The sequence below is a fragment of the Rhea americana genome, unplaced genomic scaffold, assembly GCF_003343005.1.
Source record: "Rhea americana isolate MKP2758 unplaced genomic scaffold, rheAme1 scaffold_191, whole genome shotgun sequence".
NCBI lineage: Eukaryota > Metazoa > Chordata > Aves > Rheiformes > Rheidae > Rhea > Rhea americana.
The window spans coordinates 942,259-960,498 of NW_028186050.1; the positions used below are offsets into that span (position 1 = coordinate 942,259).

General features: G+C 41.1%; 1 protein-coding gene across 1 annotated transcript in view; it reads left to right on the plus strand.

The window, feature by feature from the left end:
* PPIL2 (peptidylprolyl isomerase like 2) overlaps positions 1–18,240 on the plus strand; it is a 77,090-nt gene that overhangs the window by 52,948 nt on the left and 5,902 nt on the right. Inside the window, exons 16-17 of the mRNA XM_085302754.1 lie at positions 6,866–6,983; positions 9,490–9,546. Coding sequence (XP_085158880.1) covers positions 6,866–6,983; positions 9,490–9,546 — 175 coding nt within the window. The remainder of the gene's footprint in view (positions 1–6,865; positions 6,984–9,489; positions 9,547–18,240) is intronic.

An 18,240-nucleotide genomic window follows, 5' to 3' on the forward strand; every position in this document is an offset into this window, starting at 1 on the left:
CCCCTGAGCATGTGCTATCAAAACGGTGGTGAAACCCGAGGCCTGTCTGGCTCCCTGCTCTCTCCGCGGCAGTGTGGCTCGAGGAAAAATACTGCCAGGCACCAGTGGAAGGGATGCTCCTCCAGCCTCCAGGACTGTAAAGCTTTGGACCCATTTCTAGGGAATGGCTGAAAGTAGTTTGTATATTGTTAGCGTGGTCATCAGAATTAGTGCAAGCTTTAGAGTAAAGCGCTAGATTTCAGTATTTTATACTTCTTTCACACAGGTCTTGCATGTTATTTGTGGTATGAATTCACTTTTGGATGTCTTCTGGTAGCTGGAAGGAGTTTTGATACATCTTTTACTCACGGTTTCCAGGAAAACGGTTGCATTGTCTAAAGTGGAAAAGACCATAGAGGTTTAATGGTCTTTAAAGGCTTATTTTGGGGAGTAAATAATTTGACTTCTGTAATATTTGAGAATTATATGAATAGGATGGGACTTTTTCCCTGCCGCCTTTCCAGATATTTCCATTGGTAGTAGGAAAGACTAGTTGGAGGTTACTCTGTAAATTTGTATATTTTAAATGGCCAGAATTGTTTGTATTCACCTTTTATAGGAAAACTTAAGATAGAAGAAATCTCTTTTGTTTCCCTTTCCTCAAAGGACCTTCCGCTTTAACTGAAATTCACTGGCTTTGAGGTTTGGAGGGGCTTTAAGTGCCTTCTCCAAACTGATATGTGGATGGCACATTAAGCCTGTGTATATTTTTATTTTGTTATATCTATTTACTTATCCCTGTTCATCAACTCAGGAGCCAGAATAGACTTGTTCAGAAATCTTCCCACCATTTGGTTTGTGTCATCTGACATTCATCCCCTGTTCAGCAGCAGGTGTCAGGTTTATGGTTGCACCACCCAAATGCTTCGATGATCACCCACTCCATTACTAGATAAGCTCAGGGCTGCTCGGCTTCTGGGCGGGTTTGGGCACGTTCAATGCAACATGACTGAAGGTTACATGTCATACATATATAGACTGCAACTATGTGCTCAGCTTGCAGGGATAAATGTGCTTTTGTTCTGGACTCATGTCACAAATGTAAAATGCCAAGCTGGTTATGCAGTTGTGTCCCCGCTGAGTCTCTGTCTGACTGTCATTAGTGGAACTGTAGCCTAGTAAAGCATGTGAAAGCCAGTGATTTCTGGCACTCAAGAGTTGACCTTGGGATGGGAGGAGGGTAGAAGTTAGCGTTATGGCATCCTGAAGTTAAGATACCACACTAGGAAAAGACCGACGAGTAAAGTTCTCAGTAGCTTAACATAACTGGCAGACCTGCATTGCCAGAGCACTTAGGTATACAATACCAGGCTGATACTTATTTAGAGACCCAAACTAATTTTCTACAGCCTTGAACTTAATATTTCAGAAGAACATTGGGAGAGATTTTATTGTGCTGCTGGAGCTTATTTCTTTTCTTTAACAAAATAACCACCCATAGAGGCAGTATTCAGAGCAATCAGCTGAGTCATGGTCATTCTTTGTAATGATTAATTATTTGAAAATAAATTTTACATTTATGATGTATTTTTTTCCTGCTGTTCATAACAACTCAGTGGTTGAATATTGTGAGTAATTCTGTCTAGCTCATGCTAGTGCAAAAGGAACGTCCGCTCTGCATTTTCAGTGTTCCAGACAATAGAAGAAAATTTGCATGGAGGAAAAATAGGTTTAATATCATAAACCCTCTGTACAAAAGAAGGAGAACTATTCATAGGACATGACATTTTTAAAGCAGTGCGGGAATATTTCAGGTACTCTCACCTGCAACCTATTGGAAGCTTTTATGAATTGGCCCGTGTGCGCCTCTGTCCCTTTGTGAATCCCAGCGGGCACAAAGGTGGTGGTATAATAGCTGCAGAAGTCCAAGGCACACTACCACCAGTAGATGGGAATTGTGTTTTGGTTGGCAACTAGCAAAGGAAAGCACTTTCTTCTCTCCTCTGAACTCTCRGTAGCAAAGGGACTGCGGACAGACTTGGTTGGTTCTGCAATGTGTTTCTGTAGCAAGAAAGGTGCCTAAAATGTGCCCAGTTTCAGGGCCGCTGTTCTTGTGTTGGCTGGAGCTTAGCAGAGGGAGAAGGGYAAGGCCTTTTCATCTAGTGGTGTACTCCTTTTAAACTGCCGCCCCGCTGAAAACCCAGCCTCTGCTGTGCGGGGTGACATGTACAAAATTAATGTTCTTTAATCATCGGGTTAAAGTGCTCTATCCYCTTATCTGAAAGGAGAGAGGTACTTACGTCTCTTCACCGGCTGAGCTAAGGCTTTCATATTTGCAAAGTGATTCAAGAATTTGACTTGGAAAGCTCTGTAGAAGTGTCAGATGTTATTATGCACTTCGTTGTTCCAACTGACAAGAAGAAAATTGCAGAAAGTAAGCCGTCATTTTTATGAATCAGAGCCCTCCTACTTCCTTACCACTGCCTTAGCAATTTTTATGCCAAAAAAAGGAAGGATTTTTTTAAATTCACAACTGTCATGAGTGATGATTCCCAGCCCACACCTGGGTTTTGGAATATTACATTTCTGAAGCCTGAGGTGCATCTCTCAGCTCCTTGGAAAAAAAATTGTTAAACTGTCTGAGATTTAAAACAAAAAAAAAATACTTTCTGAAAAAATAATAGTTTTAGAAAAAATTTAGACTACCGGAGAATAAGCTGTTTCAGTTTGCAAGACAATCTGAAAATGTARCTTTTTTTCATTGTAGTTGCTAGCATGTGATTGCTCTAGATGTCAATTTAGATCTATCTACCTTTTTGCTATCAGCACAAGATGCAGATATAGTCTAGATATATATGGCCATCCTGCACAGAAATGATAAATGCAGTTTTAATATTTGTGTGATGTGTGGTCTGTTTGATTTCACCTCTAATTCTGGGTTAGAATTAGGTAAATGTCTCCTCATATAAGAGAATCTTTTTCATTGTGCTTTTATTGAAAATGTGAGGAAGTGGCTCTCAGCTGCCTTCAACTTTGAATTTTAAGTATCTAAGTAGGTAAGTGATTTTTATTTTGCGGAATTTTGCAAAGAAATCCCTCCAGGTCTAGGAGGCTTTTAGAAGGCCAGGTTATTGCAGTAACCGATCCAAAATACGTTTTCAGCTTTGTGCAAATGAGAGGTCTGTGTGTGCAGGGTTGTAAGAATGTGAGCTCCCTTTTGCACTCCCAGCACCAGTCCAGCCAAGTGGTAGTACCCACGTGGAGCCCTGCCTGCTGCCAAGGGACTGTGCCTTTSATTGTGCCACTTTGGCACAGGATATCCCCCAAGATTTTTTTTTTTTTTTTTTACAGTACTTTTTCTAAAAAGGATCTCAAAAGCATTGCAAGTCCATTAGGTTCCACTGTGACAGAAGATAACCTTATCTGGGAGTAAATTGAGAGGAAGGTGAAGTGACAGGCCGCAGTGCCAGCCGTGAACTTAAGACCTGGAGTCAGCTCTTGTTTTCCATGAGCTTTGCTTGCAGGCTGGGTAAGTCGGCTTGGGGGTGAGGTTTTTGCATCATCTTGGCTCCGTATGCAGCGAGTCGTGACGTGTGCTCTTCCAGAGGAAAATTTAGGGACTGTGAGGAGCTTCCTTTCTTTGTGTGATATACAGAGAGTGTAAAATTAGAGAGCTAAAGTAAACAGTGCAGCTATTCCTCCTCCTSTTTCTCCTCCCTTGTCTGTATGCCTCCATTCTGCATGCGGAAATCAAGGTTGATGGCACATGCACACCTCCCATCAGGTTTGAGCATAAATGCAGTAAAACTTGCTCAATCCTCCAGAGTGCCTTGTAATTGCCATCAGTAGGTTTGGGGTGTGCAAGTTAATTTCCCAAGTTTATACTGGACTCTACTAGAGAGAGCAAAATGTGGAAATCTGAACTTCCCCACTGCCCAAGCACTAGGCGTTGCRCTGTCACGCCAATGTACTAGCAGGGGATCTGTGCTTAATCTTCAGAGAGAGTCATTCTGGGTTTCAGTAATTAAAAAAAAAATACATACATTTAACTTGCCATCTTTTAGCTTGCTGCGTCTGGTCCTGCTTCAGGCAGATACTTGAAGGTTGGAACGATTCCAGAGGTTAGCAGGAGTTTGTCAAACAGTCCATTCCTGCTATTTTTAATTTAGGGAGAATACTTTCTTCTCCTCCCCCCCGCCCTTTAAAACGACAAAAATAACAAAACCCCGAATCATTCCTTTGCTGTGGTCTCACTGTGTCCCCTTGCCAGGCAGCGCTGCCAGGCCTCCCCGGCCCGGCGGCTCTGTCCTTTCGAGGACGTCTGGCCTTTGCGGCGAACGCTGTGCCRACCACGCTCTGTTCTTGCCTGCAGCACTTGGGCAGACAGAATTAGCCTTGGAAACAGCTGTATGGCAGACAGAGGGAGCGAGCGCCCAGATCTAATGCTCTAACTATCTACTAAAATAATTGTTCTTATTTCCAGAGAGCTGGAATGGACCGAAGTGAGCCGTTATACATATCRGATTAATTCTGACCCTCAGTGTATGATCTGAAACAAAATTGCAAGAAAACAAATATTCCAAAACCTGAAGACCATAGCTCATTGCTCCTGTCCGTGAGCTCTTGAGTCTGGTTGCTTGCGCCAGAAGAAGGGTCTCTCTCTGTCTTTCACAATTTTTTGCTTTCCCTTGGATTGTTTTTCTGACCAGCTGAGGTTTTGGGGTTGATTTCACCCTCTTACAGCAGCTTGACAGTGCTGTAAYTCCAACATCTGCTGAGAGCATATGAAGGGTGTAACAGGCTCAAGGATTTGGCCGCTTGCGGCTGTGCAGCGTCTCAGTTGGATGTGTTTTTGTGTGCATAGTATCTGAAAACATCTAGACAGCAATTACTCCTCTGGTTTAGGATTCATAGCAAATGCATCTGCCTTACAAATAATTAGAAGTTCCTTCAAAGAGCTCCTTTGAAGTGAAAWTATCTATTTTTCTTAGGGAAATTGGAATGAAGTTTATTACTCGGGTGCCCACAGATCCAGCTGCAGTAGAGTCCCGCGCTGCAGGGCCGCTCTCTGTCGGCAGAGAGAAGCAGGGGCGGCACGGGAGCGTCGTGGTGCTGGAGGCAGGCAGTCCTCATTGCTGCCAGGCTAGGCCAGRTCACAGTGGCTCAGAACAGCATGACGTGGTTGTCGGCCTACAAGAGCACTGCTTTTCTGCAGCAAAGCAGGCGCTACGCAGGAAACCCCTTTTAGCAAATAGGAACGTGCAAGGAGATTCATTAGCAAAGAAAATTATTAGCTTCTGCCAAGATATTTTCTAATAGGTTGAACTCTTTGGATTTGTCTAGAAGAGCTGTTTTTTGGATCCATCTTTGGCATAGCAGAGTTAACTGCGGCTGTACCATGCCCCTTTCACCCAGAATATAGCATTGGAAGAGGCTGTCATACAGAATCAAGCTGACGTAATTTATTTGATCTTAAAGTATTCAGTAGCCAARGATTGCTGATGTAATTACTCCATCTCTACTCCAGATTACAGAAAATCCCTGTAGGGTTTGTCCCCTTTTGCTGCTTTTCATCAGACTGAAGAGCAGGCAACGTTCCACTCATCAATAAGTCTTTTGAACATGATTAATTTGATTTTTAAGTGGGTTAGTTWCTTCTRAAATTTCTTGCTTATTGAGTTCTACTGGCRTTTGCAACTGTCTACCTGTGATTCTTCATTTTCATGGGATCATCTAAAACCCTTTTCTCGTCTGATACACACTTGTGATTTTCCACATAAGTTCTTATACGAGCCTGTTTTATTTCTGTTTCATTTGCTTCTTGCCTGTACAGCCATATCATCAAATTGCTTTTCTGTATTATGTATGCAAGTAGCTGTTGAGCACTGCAGATGCTTTACTGACCTCCTGCTTTGCAAGCAATATAGCTACTCTGGACAATTCCTAAGCTGGTTCTGCAGCTGGACCAGTCTTGTTGCCTGTTTGGGTAGTTTTGTTTGTTTTATTTTTAATGCTATCCTAAGTTTAAATATTCTTCATGGATTGTCAAACAAGATTATGGAGTTGACTGTAAAACTATGACTCATCTTAGCATTCTTTTTTTTCTTATTAAGAATGATCCTGGAGGAAAGTGAAAACGAAAATGTCAGATCTGTCATAAATAATGTAAAAATGACAGCCAGGAAGAGAGGTCTCACTGACCCTCTTTCTAGCCTTAGCTATAGAAAAGAAATCAATCTTGGAAGGCCAGGTCTGAGGCTGATGCAAAGTTTTATCAGCCTTTTGGGCATTTGTCTGTGTACATCATCCAAGCTTCTTGTCCAAAATACCTGATTTTTGGCTTTTAATTTGGAGGAATGGATATTCTCATTCATAGTTGTTTAGCTAAGAGTTAAGCATCTGAACTTATAGTTCATGTGCTTAGCTAATTCTGTGAACAAGTTTCATCTCCCTAGTATTTTATTTCTGGAAGCAATACTATATCAGAGTGTAATTAAACTGGTAATTTTTTGCTCTTTGTTTTGTCAGGAAACCACCTTTAAAGATTTAATATGTCTATCTCTCAGAAASAAAAAAAGTACAATGGACCAGCAATAAAAAAATTAAATCCTTGACAGTTTTCCAGCACACAGCATGTAATGCTATTAACAAGTCCCATCTGCTGYACTCACTAGCAGTGTGGAGACACAGAATTGTATTGCCAGTTGCAAACATTGATTTCAAGAGCATGCTCGCCTATTAGCTTAGCAATAGAAATGGGGTGAGGATATGTTAGACATAGCAGTCAGGAGCCCCAGAAACTTTGAGTTTAATAGCAGTGTCTGTTAYAAAATGTAGTAGGAAACTAATGAAAACAAACATTTATTCTATCTTTTTTTCTTTTAAGGTGGAGAGTCTTACTGGGGAAAACCTTTTAAAGATGAATTTAAACCCAACTTGTCCCATACAGGACGTGGTGTTCTCAGTATGGCCAATTCAGGACCTAATACAAACAAGTCACAATTGTAAGTAGTCACTTGCTTTCTGTGTTTTATCGTTTCCCTCTAGACACTGTGTCTTATACTATTAAGAAAAAAAATGACATTTTATGAGCTACTCTTTAAAGTTCAGTCAAGTGAAACGTTCTGTCAAGTGCTGCATATTGAAATCTGCATAGCTGCAGCTGCTCTTTCCCACTGTAAGAGCACCATGAAGTATGTCAAGAAGACCTGTGTGTTATCATAGCATCATTAACTTATCTTTTCTGGTTTTGTAATTTGTAGTGTTTTCTTTTTCACAATGTCTTCCTACTGTTATTCTTCTGAAATTATTATACCTACCCACTCTGTTTAAATTTAGCCATATAGTGAAATTTTTGAAGACCTTGATGAAATAAAACATATATTCTCTACTGATGTTACTTCTTTTAGTTGCCCATTTTTAAATAAATAAGAACAATTCTAGAGTATTCAAAGTGTAGAATCTAAGTGACGGTGCAGAATGTGGGATTGAAAATTATTTATTTTTCTGTGTACAAAAGCAGAATAAGGACTCAAATGAGAAAAAATGAAGAAGCAGAAAGAACAGCAAATGAAATTTTAAAATATTCTAGTAGTAATCATCTACTTTGTGTAATGTTAATGCAGACATTTGCCTGCAGTCTTTTTAAAGTGTTCTGTGTCACTGGAACCATTTATTGGTTGCTCTTTAATTACTGAAGTACAAAAAAGTTTGCCTTTATTGGTAGCCTTGGGGAGGGTCTGGGTGGGTAGCACACAGTGCTGCATGTTGGGACTGGGGAGCAAGGGAGGAGATTCTGGGTTGGTCTTCCAAGGTGCTGAGGTTTATTATAGCTTGGAAATTATGCAGTGGTGTGATTAACTTTAATTAAACACAAGTGCTAGTCTAAGGGTCTTTAATAGACTTACTCACGTGCTTAAGGCTAAACACATGTAGGGCAGTGTGCAGGACTGAATTGTTGTGGAGCTTATTTTAGATTGGAATTTTATTGCAAGTACTCAGTGCTAAGTTAGGGGAGAGTAGAGGCTTCAGAAAAAGGATCCAGGAAGCAGAAGTTACAGAGACAGTTCAGAAGTGATRTGCTGTATTCAGTTGCATCATCTGCCATCACAAATGTGATCACCTACCTCCTGAGAGAATTTTTAAATGAATGTGAAATTCTTTTATATGTGAAATCCTTGAGAAATTCCAGCTACCTGTATTAATAAAATTTCCTTAGCGATATTTAAAAACTCTGACTGTTGTGACCTTCGGAGCTGGGTGAAGAAGTCTCTGGGTAGGTGATAGTCCCTGCAATGCAGAACAAGGTGGGTTCATTGTGTAAAGTTAGTGCAATGCAAGTACGTGCAGGTGGCACTAACCAGAGCTGGAGGGATGCTCAAGACTTCTCCCCCAGGATCAGCAGGAATTAGGTTAATTCCATTGACCTTATTTTATTTTGACTGCTCTGACTCTCTCTCTCTCTCTCTCTTTTTTTTTTTTTTTTTTTTATTACAATATTGCTAATTGATCACCTGATAATCTGAGTACTGAATATCTGGGAATAAACTGGTGCACTGTGCACGTGCACAAGACTAAGATACAGTGTATGCCCTATGTAGGAGTTTGTATTCTCCACACTGTCTCAAAGCTTTTCCTAGGGCAAACTATGTCTTAATAGATTATCTGGCAGATTGCAGCCCCTGCTATTTGCAATCATATATCTTCCCGAGGCACTTGCTTATATGGAAAAGTGCTTCTGGAATGTTTATATATTTTTAGCTGTCTGTAATGTAGCGTAACAGATGGAGACAGGGAGGAGAGCCAGCACTGCCCGTCCAGCCAACACAGACCATCGTGGTCTGCAAACCACAGTGATGGAAACCTCTGTCTCTTGCAGTCCAAGTCTTCCAAAGAAATGTTAAGCTTTAGGGAAGAGTTCTAGTAGTGAGGGTTGTTTTGGATTTGSTATTTTAGTTCTCGTGTGTAGGTTTAAAAATAAAACCAGAATATATTAAAAGTCTTAAGTTTCTCAKTTTTTTTTCTGCCTCTAACACTTTTAAATTTTCATCTATCATTTTTGTTACTTAAGCTCAAATTTGCTGGATGCAGAGAAAAAAGGATTGTGGGAAGGCCAATTTAATGGAAACAAAATGCAGAAAGTAAATATCCTGAAAAATGAAGTTCATACTGGCAGGTGGTTATTGAGTTGTATAACTATATTTGCTGGATACAAATTCCCAATCATGTACACGAGATGTACTTCACAAGCAGGAGCCAGGTCTTACTGCCCTGCAGTGAGCAGGAATAGTATTTGCAGTACTATTAAAGGATGTTAGTAAGGTATAAATATGAGAAGTCCAAACTCCAGAAATCCAAGATGAAATCCACAAAACAAGAGATTGCTGAGAGCTGCTGGGAGGGGAGAAGACCCTGTTTCCTTGCAGGGGCTGCTCTGTTTCTCAGCCTAGCCAGCCGCAGCTGAGCCTTGAGCAGATAACATGCTAAATGTTATGTCTCTCTTCCTTCCAGCTTTATCACCTTCCGCTCCTGCGCATATCTGGACAAGAAGCATACGGTGTTTGGAAGGTAAGTGAGGGGTGATATCAAACCACAGTGTAGCAGACATGCTCCCTGGTGGGTATAAAGCCTGGAGAAGTATCTGGTGACTTCTGCAATTGAACTGGAACAAAATCCTAGCTCACAACCAGTTCACTTGATCGGGAGTGCATGACCAACCTCTCACCGGTGCCAGTCGTCAGGCTCTACTTTTTGTCTCTTTACCTCCCACCTCTGTAAACTGCCTTATTATTAAGAGTTTCCCTTCTGYATGTGGCGCTCTGGGGAGTCAGGAACAAAGTAATCAGCATTTGGTAACCAATCATCTTAATATTTGTGCACACTAATTGCTGAGATGCACAAGATTACCTCTTCAATGCTGCTTTCATCCTTTTAGGAACTGTCAACCAGTGAGTCAATCGACTGGTTTGTCTTCGTCGTGGGGCAGGGCATAGAGCTTTTGCATAGATAAGGTCTTTTGGCCTTTTTCATTCTTTATCCCTGACATTTAGCATTGATATGTAGGTGTGTGTATGTATATGTATATCCACATACACACACAAAAAAGTCGGCAATGCCAGGACAGTAAGGGAACTTCAAATCATCCTTTATAGCAACTGCTGTAGTACTCCCAAAAGCCTTTTCCACTCAGGCCCTGATATATATATTACAGAATATATTACAAAATCTTTATATTACAGAGAGAAGGATGTACCTGTTTGCTCTTCATTTCTCCTGCTTCAGATACAAGTCCTGATTATAGTATTTACTAAGTGGTGTATAGCTGTTCTAACATATGCCTCGATGTGGTGATAGGCCAGGGAGTTTTACTAGCCTGCTTCGTTTGTGCTTCCCAAAGATTTTACAATAGTTTTTAAATGATTTTTTTCCCTAATTTTATCCATTTGCAAAGCAACAATGGAAAATAAACGCATGTGCTGTTTGCTTTGATTAGGTGTTACACAATAGAGCTGTACAATGAAAGTGATATATTTAATCCATCTGTTCTGCCTGCAAGTTCTTGAGGCAGGAGTTGGCTTCATTGTAGACTGTAGTAGTGCAATTAGCTCTGATACTGATTCTGCAGTAATTACTCCCTTTCAATTATACTTTCCTTCCTCAACTCTGTCCTAGCAAAATTTAAAGTTCCTTTGTCATTTGGTGAAAGCAGATAAATAAAACACATTCTAATACTGAAAGCTGAGAGCGAGTATATTCTTGCAGGAGTTAAATTACCGGTATCTTAGGACTGGTCTTTGTTGCAATTTCACTCAAGCTACAACTTGAGTCTCCTTGCAAAAATCCCATTAAATCTAATATGCTAATGCTGTTAACCTGAGCTTGCCATCTCATCAACTAATATTTGGGTTAAGACTGCTCAGCTGAAAATGTGACAGTTCTCCAGTTCTGGAAGCAGCCAGGCTTCACTTAGCATCCTGCAGTCTGACCGTGCCCTGTTTCCCAGGGGTGCCCCAGGTCGACCTTAGTTCGCTGAGAAAGAGCGTGGAGAGCAGCAGAGTTTCCTGCAGCGCAGGGAACKTGCTCCCAGAAACCTTGGCACTGTGCAGGACATTTCAAGCACCTTATGAGCAAAATAGTTCAAATGATGTTTCACACTGTGCAATGGCAGTTAGAGAGGAGTACTTGGTGTAGGTTACTCTGGTTAAATGTATAGCAAAGATATATTGAGTGGCAGTTTTAGCCTTTATTCTTGAAGTATCCTTGCCACTACAGAAACCTGAGTTTGGTTGCTATAAAGAATTGTTGCTGCTTTCAGAGAACTGGAAATGTTCTTAGTTAACTTTTTTTATTGTCTTAAAACCATATGTGGCTCCCTATATGAAAAATAACATCTTCATCTGAACACAGACCAAGTGAATTTTACCCTGGACACTCTTGTATGTAGAAAGATTAATTCAAAGAATGTCAAAAATGAAGATGCCAGAGTAGGTGCATTCCTATCATAGACATCCCATATTTATCTACAAATTGAATATTTGAATAATCAAATTTACCTATAGATTTAATATAGAGGCCCAATCTATGCAGATCTCAAGATTTGTATTCTACAGTGAAAATTCTATAGCTGTTTTTACCTGTATTTGTTTTTGTAGGCCATAAAAGCCAGACGACTGAAGAGATCATATCTTTAGTGCAACTCTAGCTTCATTTTGCTATTTTAGATCCTGGGTGTTTCCAGGATTTGCAGTCTGTATCTGATCTTAGACTGTATAATACAATAATATCTGGGAAGCATATCTAGGAATGATATCTCGGGTTAAGAATAGAATGAAACCATGAAATCAGAATTCTTTGTTTCCATGAATGTTAAATTGAATTGTCTTAACTGGGTGATTACTGGCCTATTGTGACTTTCACATAGATCTGGGGATTACTTTTTTTTCAGTTAATATAAAAGCTGAATCCTCTCTATGAGCGCTGCTCTACCCTCAGCTATTTCTGTGCAGCTCTGGTTCATGTTAGTGTGTTTGACGTGTGTCTTGGAGAGCAGAATTTGACCAAACAGGTCAAATGTAAACTTTACAGAACTTTTCAGAGGCTTTTYGTACTTCTGAGAAGAGCAAAAAAAGGGCAAAAGAACAAGAATTCTCCCTTCCTTCCCCCCTTTTTTGGTCTTGTGTGGCATAAGACATTGAAAAGTTCCTTCTCTGAAGAACTGCATTTTATTCGTGTCCCCACTAGTTTGAAATCCAGCTTTTGAATGGTGGTTGTTATTAGGAGTTGGACGTTTGGCTATTAAGTATGTTTGACAACCACAGCGGCTGGGAAGAGAGTCGTGTCGTGAGTGTGCTGCCGACCATGGCAATAATGCTGATGGATGTTACTGAAACCCAAGGAGATAATTTGGGCATGGAAAGGGAGCAAGAATAAGACAGTGAGTGAGAAGTGAATGCSTTCCCTCAAAGGTGCTGCGTGGCTCTCCTGCTCCAGCAGAGCTGCCTCAATTAACTTAGTAATTACCATTTCTAGTAATTACCATTTCTCCTGACACGGAGAATGCTGTAATTACCTTGAAAACTAACTACTGGCTTTTGCTGGTTTCTAGCTGCCTGGTAAGAGGTTTAATGTAGAAACCCAAATAATGTAAACCGACTGGTACTTGCTCTTCCATGCTGCTGCGCCAAGGTGGTCCCTCCTTAACGTGCAASGACTGAGAATTCAACGGCTGCATGAGCTGCGTGAGCTACAGGGATAGTGCAGCCAAAACGGCCAGTTTAGGCTAACATTATTGTCTGTCACTGGCATGCTTTATGAAATTTAGATGCAAGCACATCCTGTCTGTGTTTTTGTTATGTTTTATATTACTCCAGTGGCTCATAGCGCCAGTGGKTCAGAGATATAGTACATTTGGCCCTTTAAAAGTGGAAACAAAGATAATTTCTGTCGCAGAAGGTTGAACATGTAAGTAGAAAAGCGCCTGCATAAAGATACAAGTAAGCTACAGTAGTGACCTGTTTCAGCCTCCCTTTCACCTAACAGCKTGTACGTACTTGAGAATCAAGGGAAAATGAAATGGCTTTGTGGATGCTTTTGGGGAACCCAATCCAAATTTAAAGGGGTACATGGAAAACTACATGTTAAAATCATTGTGGAAAGGGATGGAGGTGTCTGGATCACCAGGAAGGCAGAAATGATCTCTGAGAATTTTGGGGGAGATTTAGGACAAGGAGGGCCTGCTGGGCTCGCGAGTGAAGGTGCCTTGCAGGTATGCAGTGTGATAAAAGCAGGGCACGAAAAGGAGTGACAAGCAAAGTGGCGGGGGCAGTGACAAAGCTGGAGSTGGTCGGCGCAGCAGCTCGCTCTGTTCATTAGAGCAGCACATGTGTTTGCCGAGGTCTGAGAAAGGCACGTGGTGACGGAGACGGGAGACGAGAGTTTGGAGGACGATTTTTCACTTTGTATGTGGCTGCTTGCATCTGTCTTGCACAGATCTTTAGCTGCCTGGAAACTTCTGCCACTCATTCCTCGTTTCTGATGTTCCCAAGAATAACAAACAGGGTGGTTTGGGAAACCTCAGACTTGGTCAAAGTGGAGGCATGCGCCTGTAGCTGACGTGCAGTCAGCTTCGGCTTCTCTTTTGCTTCCTCCTTCCCTTGCCAGATGCTTTTGTGGGAGGCTGTTGTGTTTCCCAGGATGATCATCATTCTGTATTAAATACGCCTTAGCCTSTCTTCGAGGTTCTGTGTTGCAGTTSTGTTGAACAGAGTAATAAAAGCAACTATTGTCCTTTAAAGTGATTAGCTACTTATAACTACTGCTATGCGCTGTTCAGCTCTCTAGGTGTAGTTAAATAATGCATGCCGTCTGTTTCCATTTGTAACGTTCACTGTATGATTTGAAGTGGTGAAACCTCACTGCCTTCTAAGCTGGGAAACTCACGTTTTTGATGCTCTTTTGCTTTAGTACATCTGAAGAACAGAAATTGTATGACAGGGAAAGAAGAGCTGATTTTATTGCTGAATCTGTTCGGGGAGCCTGACGTAATTTTGCACTGCAGAGTCTGCTCCCCAGGCAGCAGGACAGAAGTGAGGAGCGGAGGGRGAAGTAAGAGGCACCCCCGTGGACCACATCACGGTGGTGTGCCRTAGATCTCTGCGCTCTCAGAGCTGGGCTGGTGGCTGTAGCATGTCTCAAGACAGTTGTATGATCTCTAACGAAGAACCCTGTGCCAAAGCAGAGAAATCCTTATGTGCCAGGTTCATTTGTTGAGTCTAGTTTCAAAATACTGTTTTTCCAAGTTACTCTTGTTTTTTCAGTGCCGTCATTACTTATCTCTCCTCCTAGTTTAAGCCCTTATGAGATGTTTTGACTGCTTCCTTGTTGCAGATCAGAAATGTTTGCTGTGTTTCAGATCAGTGTGTTCRTAGAAAACATGTTGTACTAAGTGGATGTATGTGTTTGTGAATGTTTATATGTTGGGGGAGTGTATAAATACGTGTATTCTTTTTATAAAAATAAGCTTGAGGGCAGAATGCATTTACAAAACAAAGTTTCCTTCTGGTTTCTGTTTGCAGTTAAAGCATTTTTTTTCACAAAGTCCAGACATTGTTCTTGTACTGTCTGCTAGCCAGGAAACTGTATTGTCTTGGGCCACTGCCATCACCAGCATTGCATAAGGCTTAATTCTTATAGTTCTTCTAAACAAAAGCATGAGAAATAGGAAGTCCATGTGTGAATGTCTGTGAGACTTCTACGGAGTCACATTTTTTTTTGGGGGGGGGGGGGGGGGGGTAGCGCTAACTAATGTGGAAGTGAAAATTTGCTTGGCATGTTGCAAATGAATAGAGCTCCCCCAGATATTCCACTTAAGCTTTATGCAAAGCTATTGCAGTGATTATGAGACAAGGTTACTAGTTTGCAAAACGGAGCCATAACAGGAAGTAAGATTTTAAATTACATCTGTAAATTTGAGATGTAAAGATTTCCAGTGATACTCAGTCCAGGTTTCAAGAAAACAGAATTGCACAAGTAAGGGTAGGTGCATGCTTTTGTTACTATGCTAGCGCAAAAAACTGCATGTACCTACCTCATCATCCATGCTTAAGTGTAATGCAACATTTATCAAGCTCCACTAAAAATACAACAAGCTGTCTCAGGGATGCTGAGCTAAATATATAGTTGAGATCATCATTTCTCTGTTCAACATCTATTGGAAGCAAACAGCAAAGCAGTTTCAGTTCTTCTAATGCAAGTGGTGTCTTGAAGGTACTTTTCATTGCGGGTTGTCATCTGAACATCTGCTTAAACCTCACCAAAGCTTTCTTGGTCAATTTAAAACAAAGTGTGAATGACCCCTTTGAAATGAATAGTGGTTCATGTGCAGGCCTGAAACAGTGGAGGAGGTTAAACTTGTTTCTGCCCTTCGCCCCCCCCTTTTCTGCTGTGCTCCAAACTTAGCACAGCTGATGCTGACTGAGAAAGGCTGACGCAGTGTGACCGGTCACACGCACTTAGGACATGTAAGGAGAGGAAGGGATATTGGTCCAAACTTCTGGAATTTACGTTTAGTTGTAATGAAAATGATATACAGAGTTCCTTATGTTGGGACTCAGGTTTATTAATAGTACAGATTTTATCTCTTTTTGTAGAAAGTTAGGGTAATATTTAATAGTGGCTCTTTTAAAGATTTTTTTTTGCATGCTTTGATATACTTATCTGATAGTCTTTTCCACATATAACTTCTATCATTTTTTTTTAATCAGATGTATGAGAGAGCCTTTCTTTCTAAGCCCATAATGTGTGTTGTGGGACAGGCAAAAAAAAATCATCAAAACTTCTCAATGTAGCATGTTTGTTGTGTCATTCTGTATCGAGTAATTTCTTTAATGGATGTCAGTGCATTGGCTTAGACACATTACGTCTTGTCATATTGATGTTGGTACTGCAATGAAGCATAATGAGATTTGACAATAACAACATACAACATTTTCAGAGCCTTCATATGTGTTGTCTCTCCACTTAAACAAATCAGAGGAAAGTTTGCAAAATCCTTCATGGGTTCCGTTGGAATATTTATTTTTTTGCATCTTGATAAGTGCCCTGATTAATGTGTGGTTCTGTTTTTACTGGATAGGTGACCTTTGCAATTGGGTGGTGTTCTTTATGGATTTTAATTTTTACTGAAGAAGCACCTAGCTCAGCTATGCCTGATCCTTGACAAGGCTTCCAAGTGCTACCCTAACAAAAATGACTAGTAAACTATTTCCAGTTCCTGTGGTCATAACTCTCTTGTCTGAGCAAATTTGTCATATACAAATTCATTTKTATGATATGTTGGTATTACAGCAATGTCTAAAGATGTAAGCGGATATGGAGTCTTCCCTGTGCTGACACTGTAGTATGCATAGAAATRCTCTGTGCAAAAGGTTAGAGAAGGCAGGGTATGACAGAATGCAATTTTCCCTTTTAGAGCCAAGCAAATAAGAAGAAAAGAATGATATGCCCTGCAGGCCCATAGCTCCAGTGACATGGGAAGGACATCGTTCCATCARATGTAGTCAAAGATAGTGAGTGGGGCGCATCCTTGCTAGAAACCATTCATGAACATAAGGAAAAYTTCTAGAGGCAACCAAAGCTGGATTTTGGGGAACTGTTGCCATAAAAGAGCCTTCATCTCTCTGTGGGAAGAGGGCAGGAACATCAGACTGATACCGTGGCCCAAGGCAAGGTGTACATTTAGCTAGTGTGCTCCTTGTAGCCAGGAAGGCTTGGCCAGAACAGGAGCCTGCACTGGGACCTGCATCCCTGGAGCACTTTCTCCCTCTCTTCAGGACATGCCTTCAGTTTYGAGTGGAGTTGGTTTAGTATCTTAATTTGCAACAAGATGCAGATTCTGTTATGTCAAGTCAAACTTTACCACAGCAACAAAAATGATAGAAGGTATTAAAACAGCCTAGGTCCATAAAAAGTCTCAGCTGGCACTTTCTACTTGTATTATTTTATGGCATCAGAATGGTAGAGCTAAAAGACACCGAAACACCTTGAACATAACAACTTTCTGCCTTCTTGCCCCTCACCCTTTATAGTTGTGTCAAGATAGTCTGAWTGTAGGTCATTTGCTTATGACCTCTGAATGCCGTGTTTATCGCAGCCTTTTAAATGTTCAAGTGACAAAGTATTCCCAGTAATGTTTAATTAGCCCCGTGAATGAAGATTTGAGAGCATCACCAAAATGCATTAGGGCTAATAGTGTGGGAGGTCTAGCTACGGGCTAAGGGAATACTCGGCTGAGATTTCCAGTGTGTAGCTGATCTGGCTATTTCAAATATTAATTAAATTAATTAATTAAATGAAAACATACGAGAAGATAATGAATGGGGCTGTTGGATAGAAAATCTTCCAATATTAAATCAGGAGTTTGCTTTAGGGGCAATGAAAATGCAGTGAATGTATCTTAGGTTGTGTGTTAATCATCAGTATTGTAAATGAATCTGATATTGGCCTGGAGGAGGATTTTAAAATTGTGTTTGTTATGAACTTTCAAAAGTTCATGCAGGGTTTTAAAACYCTGTCTGGAAAAATTCCCCCAGTGTGCTACCTCCAGCTGCAAACGAATGAGTCTGTTCTAGCTTGCGTAAATGTTTTTTAATTGCTCTTAGAAGTCATGACCTGTTACAGAATATCGATAGACCCTTCAAGATTAAAAAGGAGAGGTTTGGAGTAGCAGTGCAACAGCAGCAAAGCGTTAGCAAGAACAGAGCCTGCAGGGCAGGTGTTCAGTAGCTCCTTTCTGACTTGGATCATTTTATTTTCTGTAACTAGGTCTTTCTTTTCAGTCTTGTTTAGTGTCTCTTCTTCCCAGCGATGCTGCGGTGAGTCGCAGTGAGGGACAGTGACACTGTGCTTAGCGTGCGAGGTGTTAAACGTGAAGGACCCGCTTGCCTCTCAGGCTGCTGTGGTCACTGTTTCGTACGGCTGATGCAGCTCTTGGAAGGAGCCCGTGAAGGGTGGGAAGAGCGTGGTGCAGCGTGGTGGGAGGGCGGTTTCTGCTCTGTGCCGCGTCTGCGGAGAGACCAGCAGTGGTGAGGGCTGCTGGCTGGGAGGACTGTCATGTTGGGGCTGGATGGAGCTGCCTGCCCGGGAGACACCCGGGAGAGCAAGGTTTTACAACAGAAGCTCACAAATGCATCAAATACTAGTAAATATGGGGTGTGTTTGGACTGAGGTATACAACCTCAATTTGAAAAAGTTGAGCTATTGCTC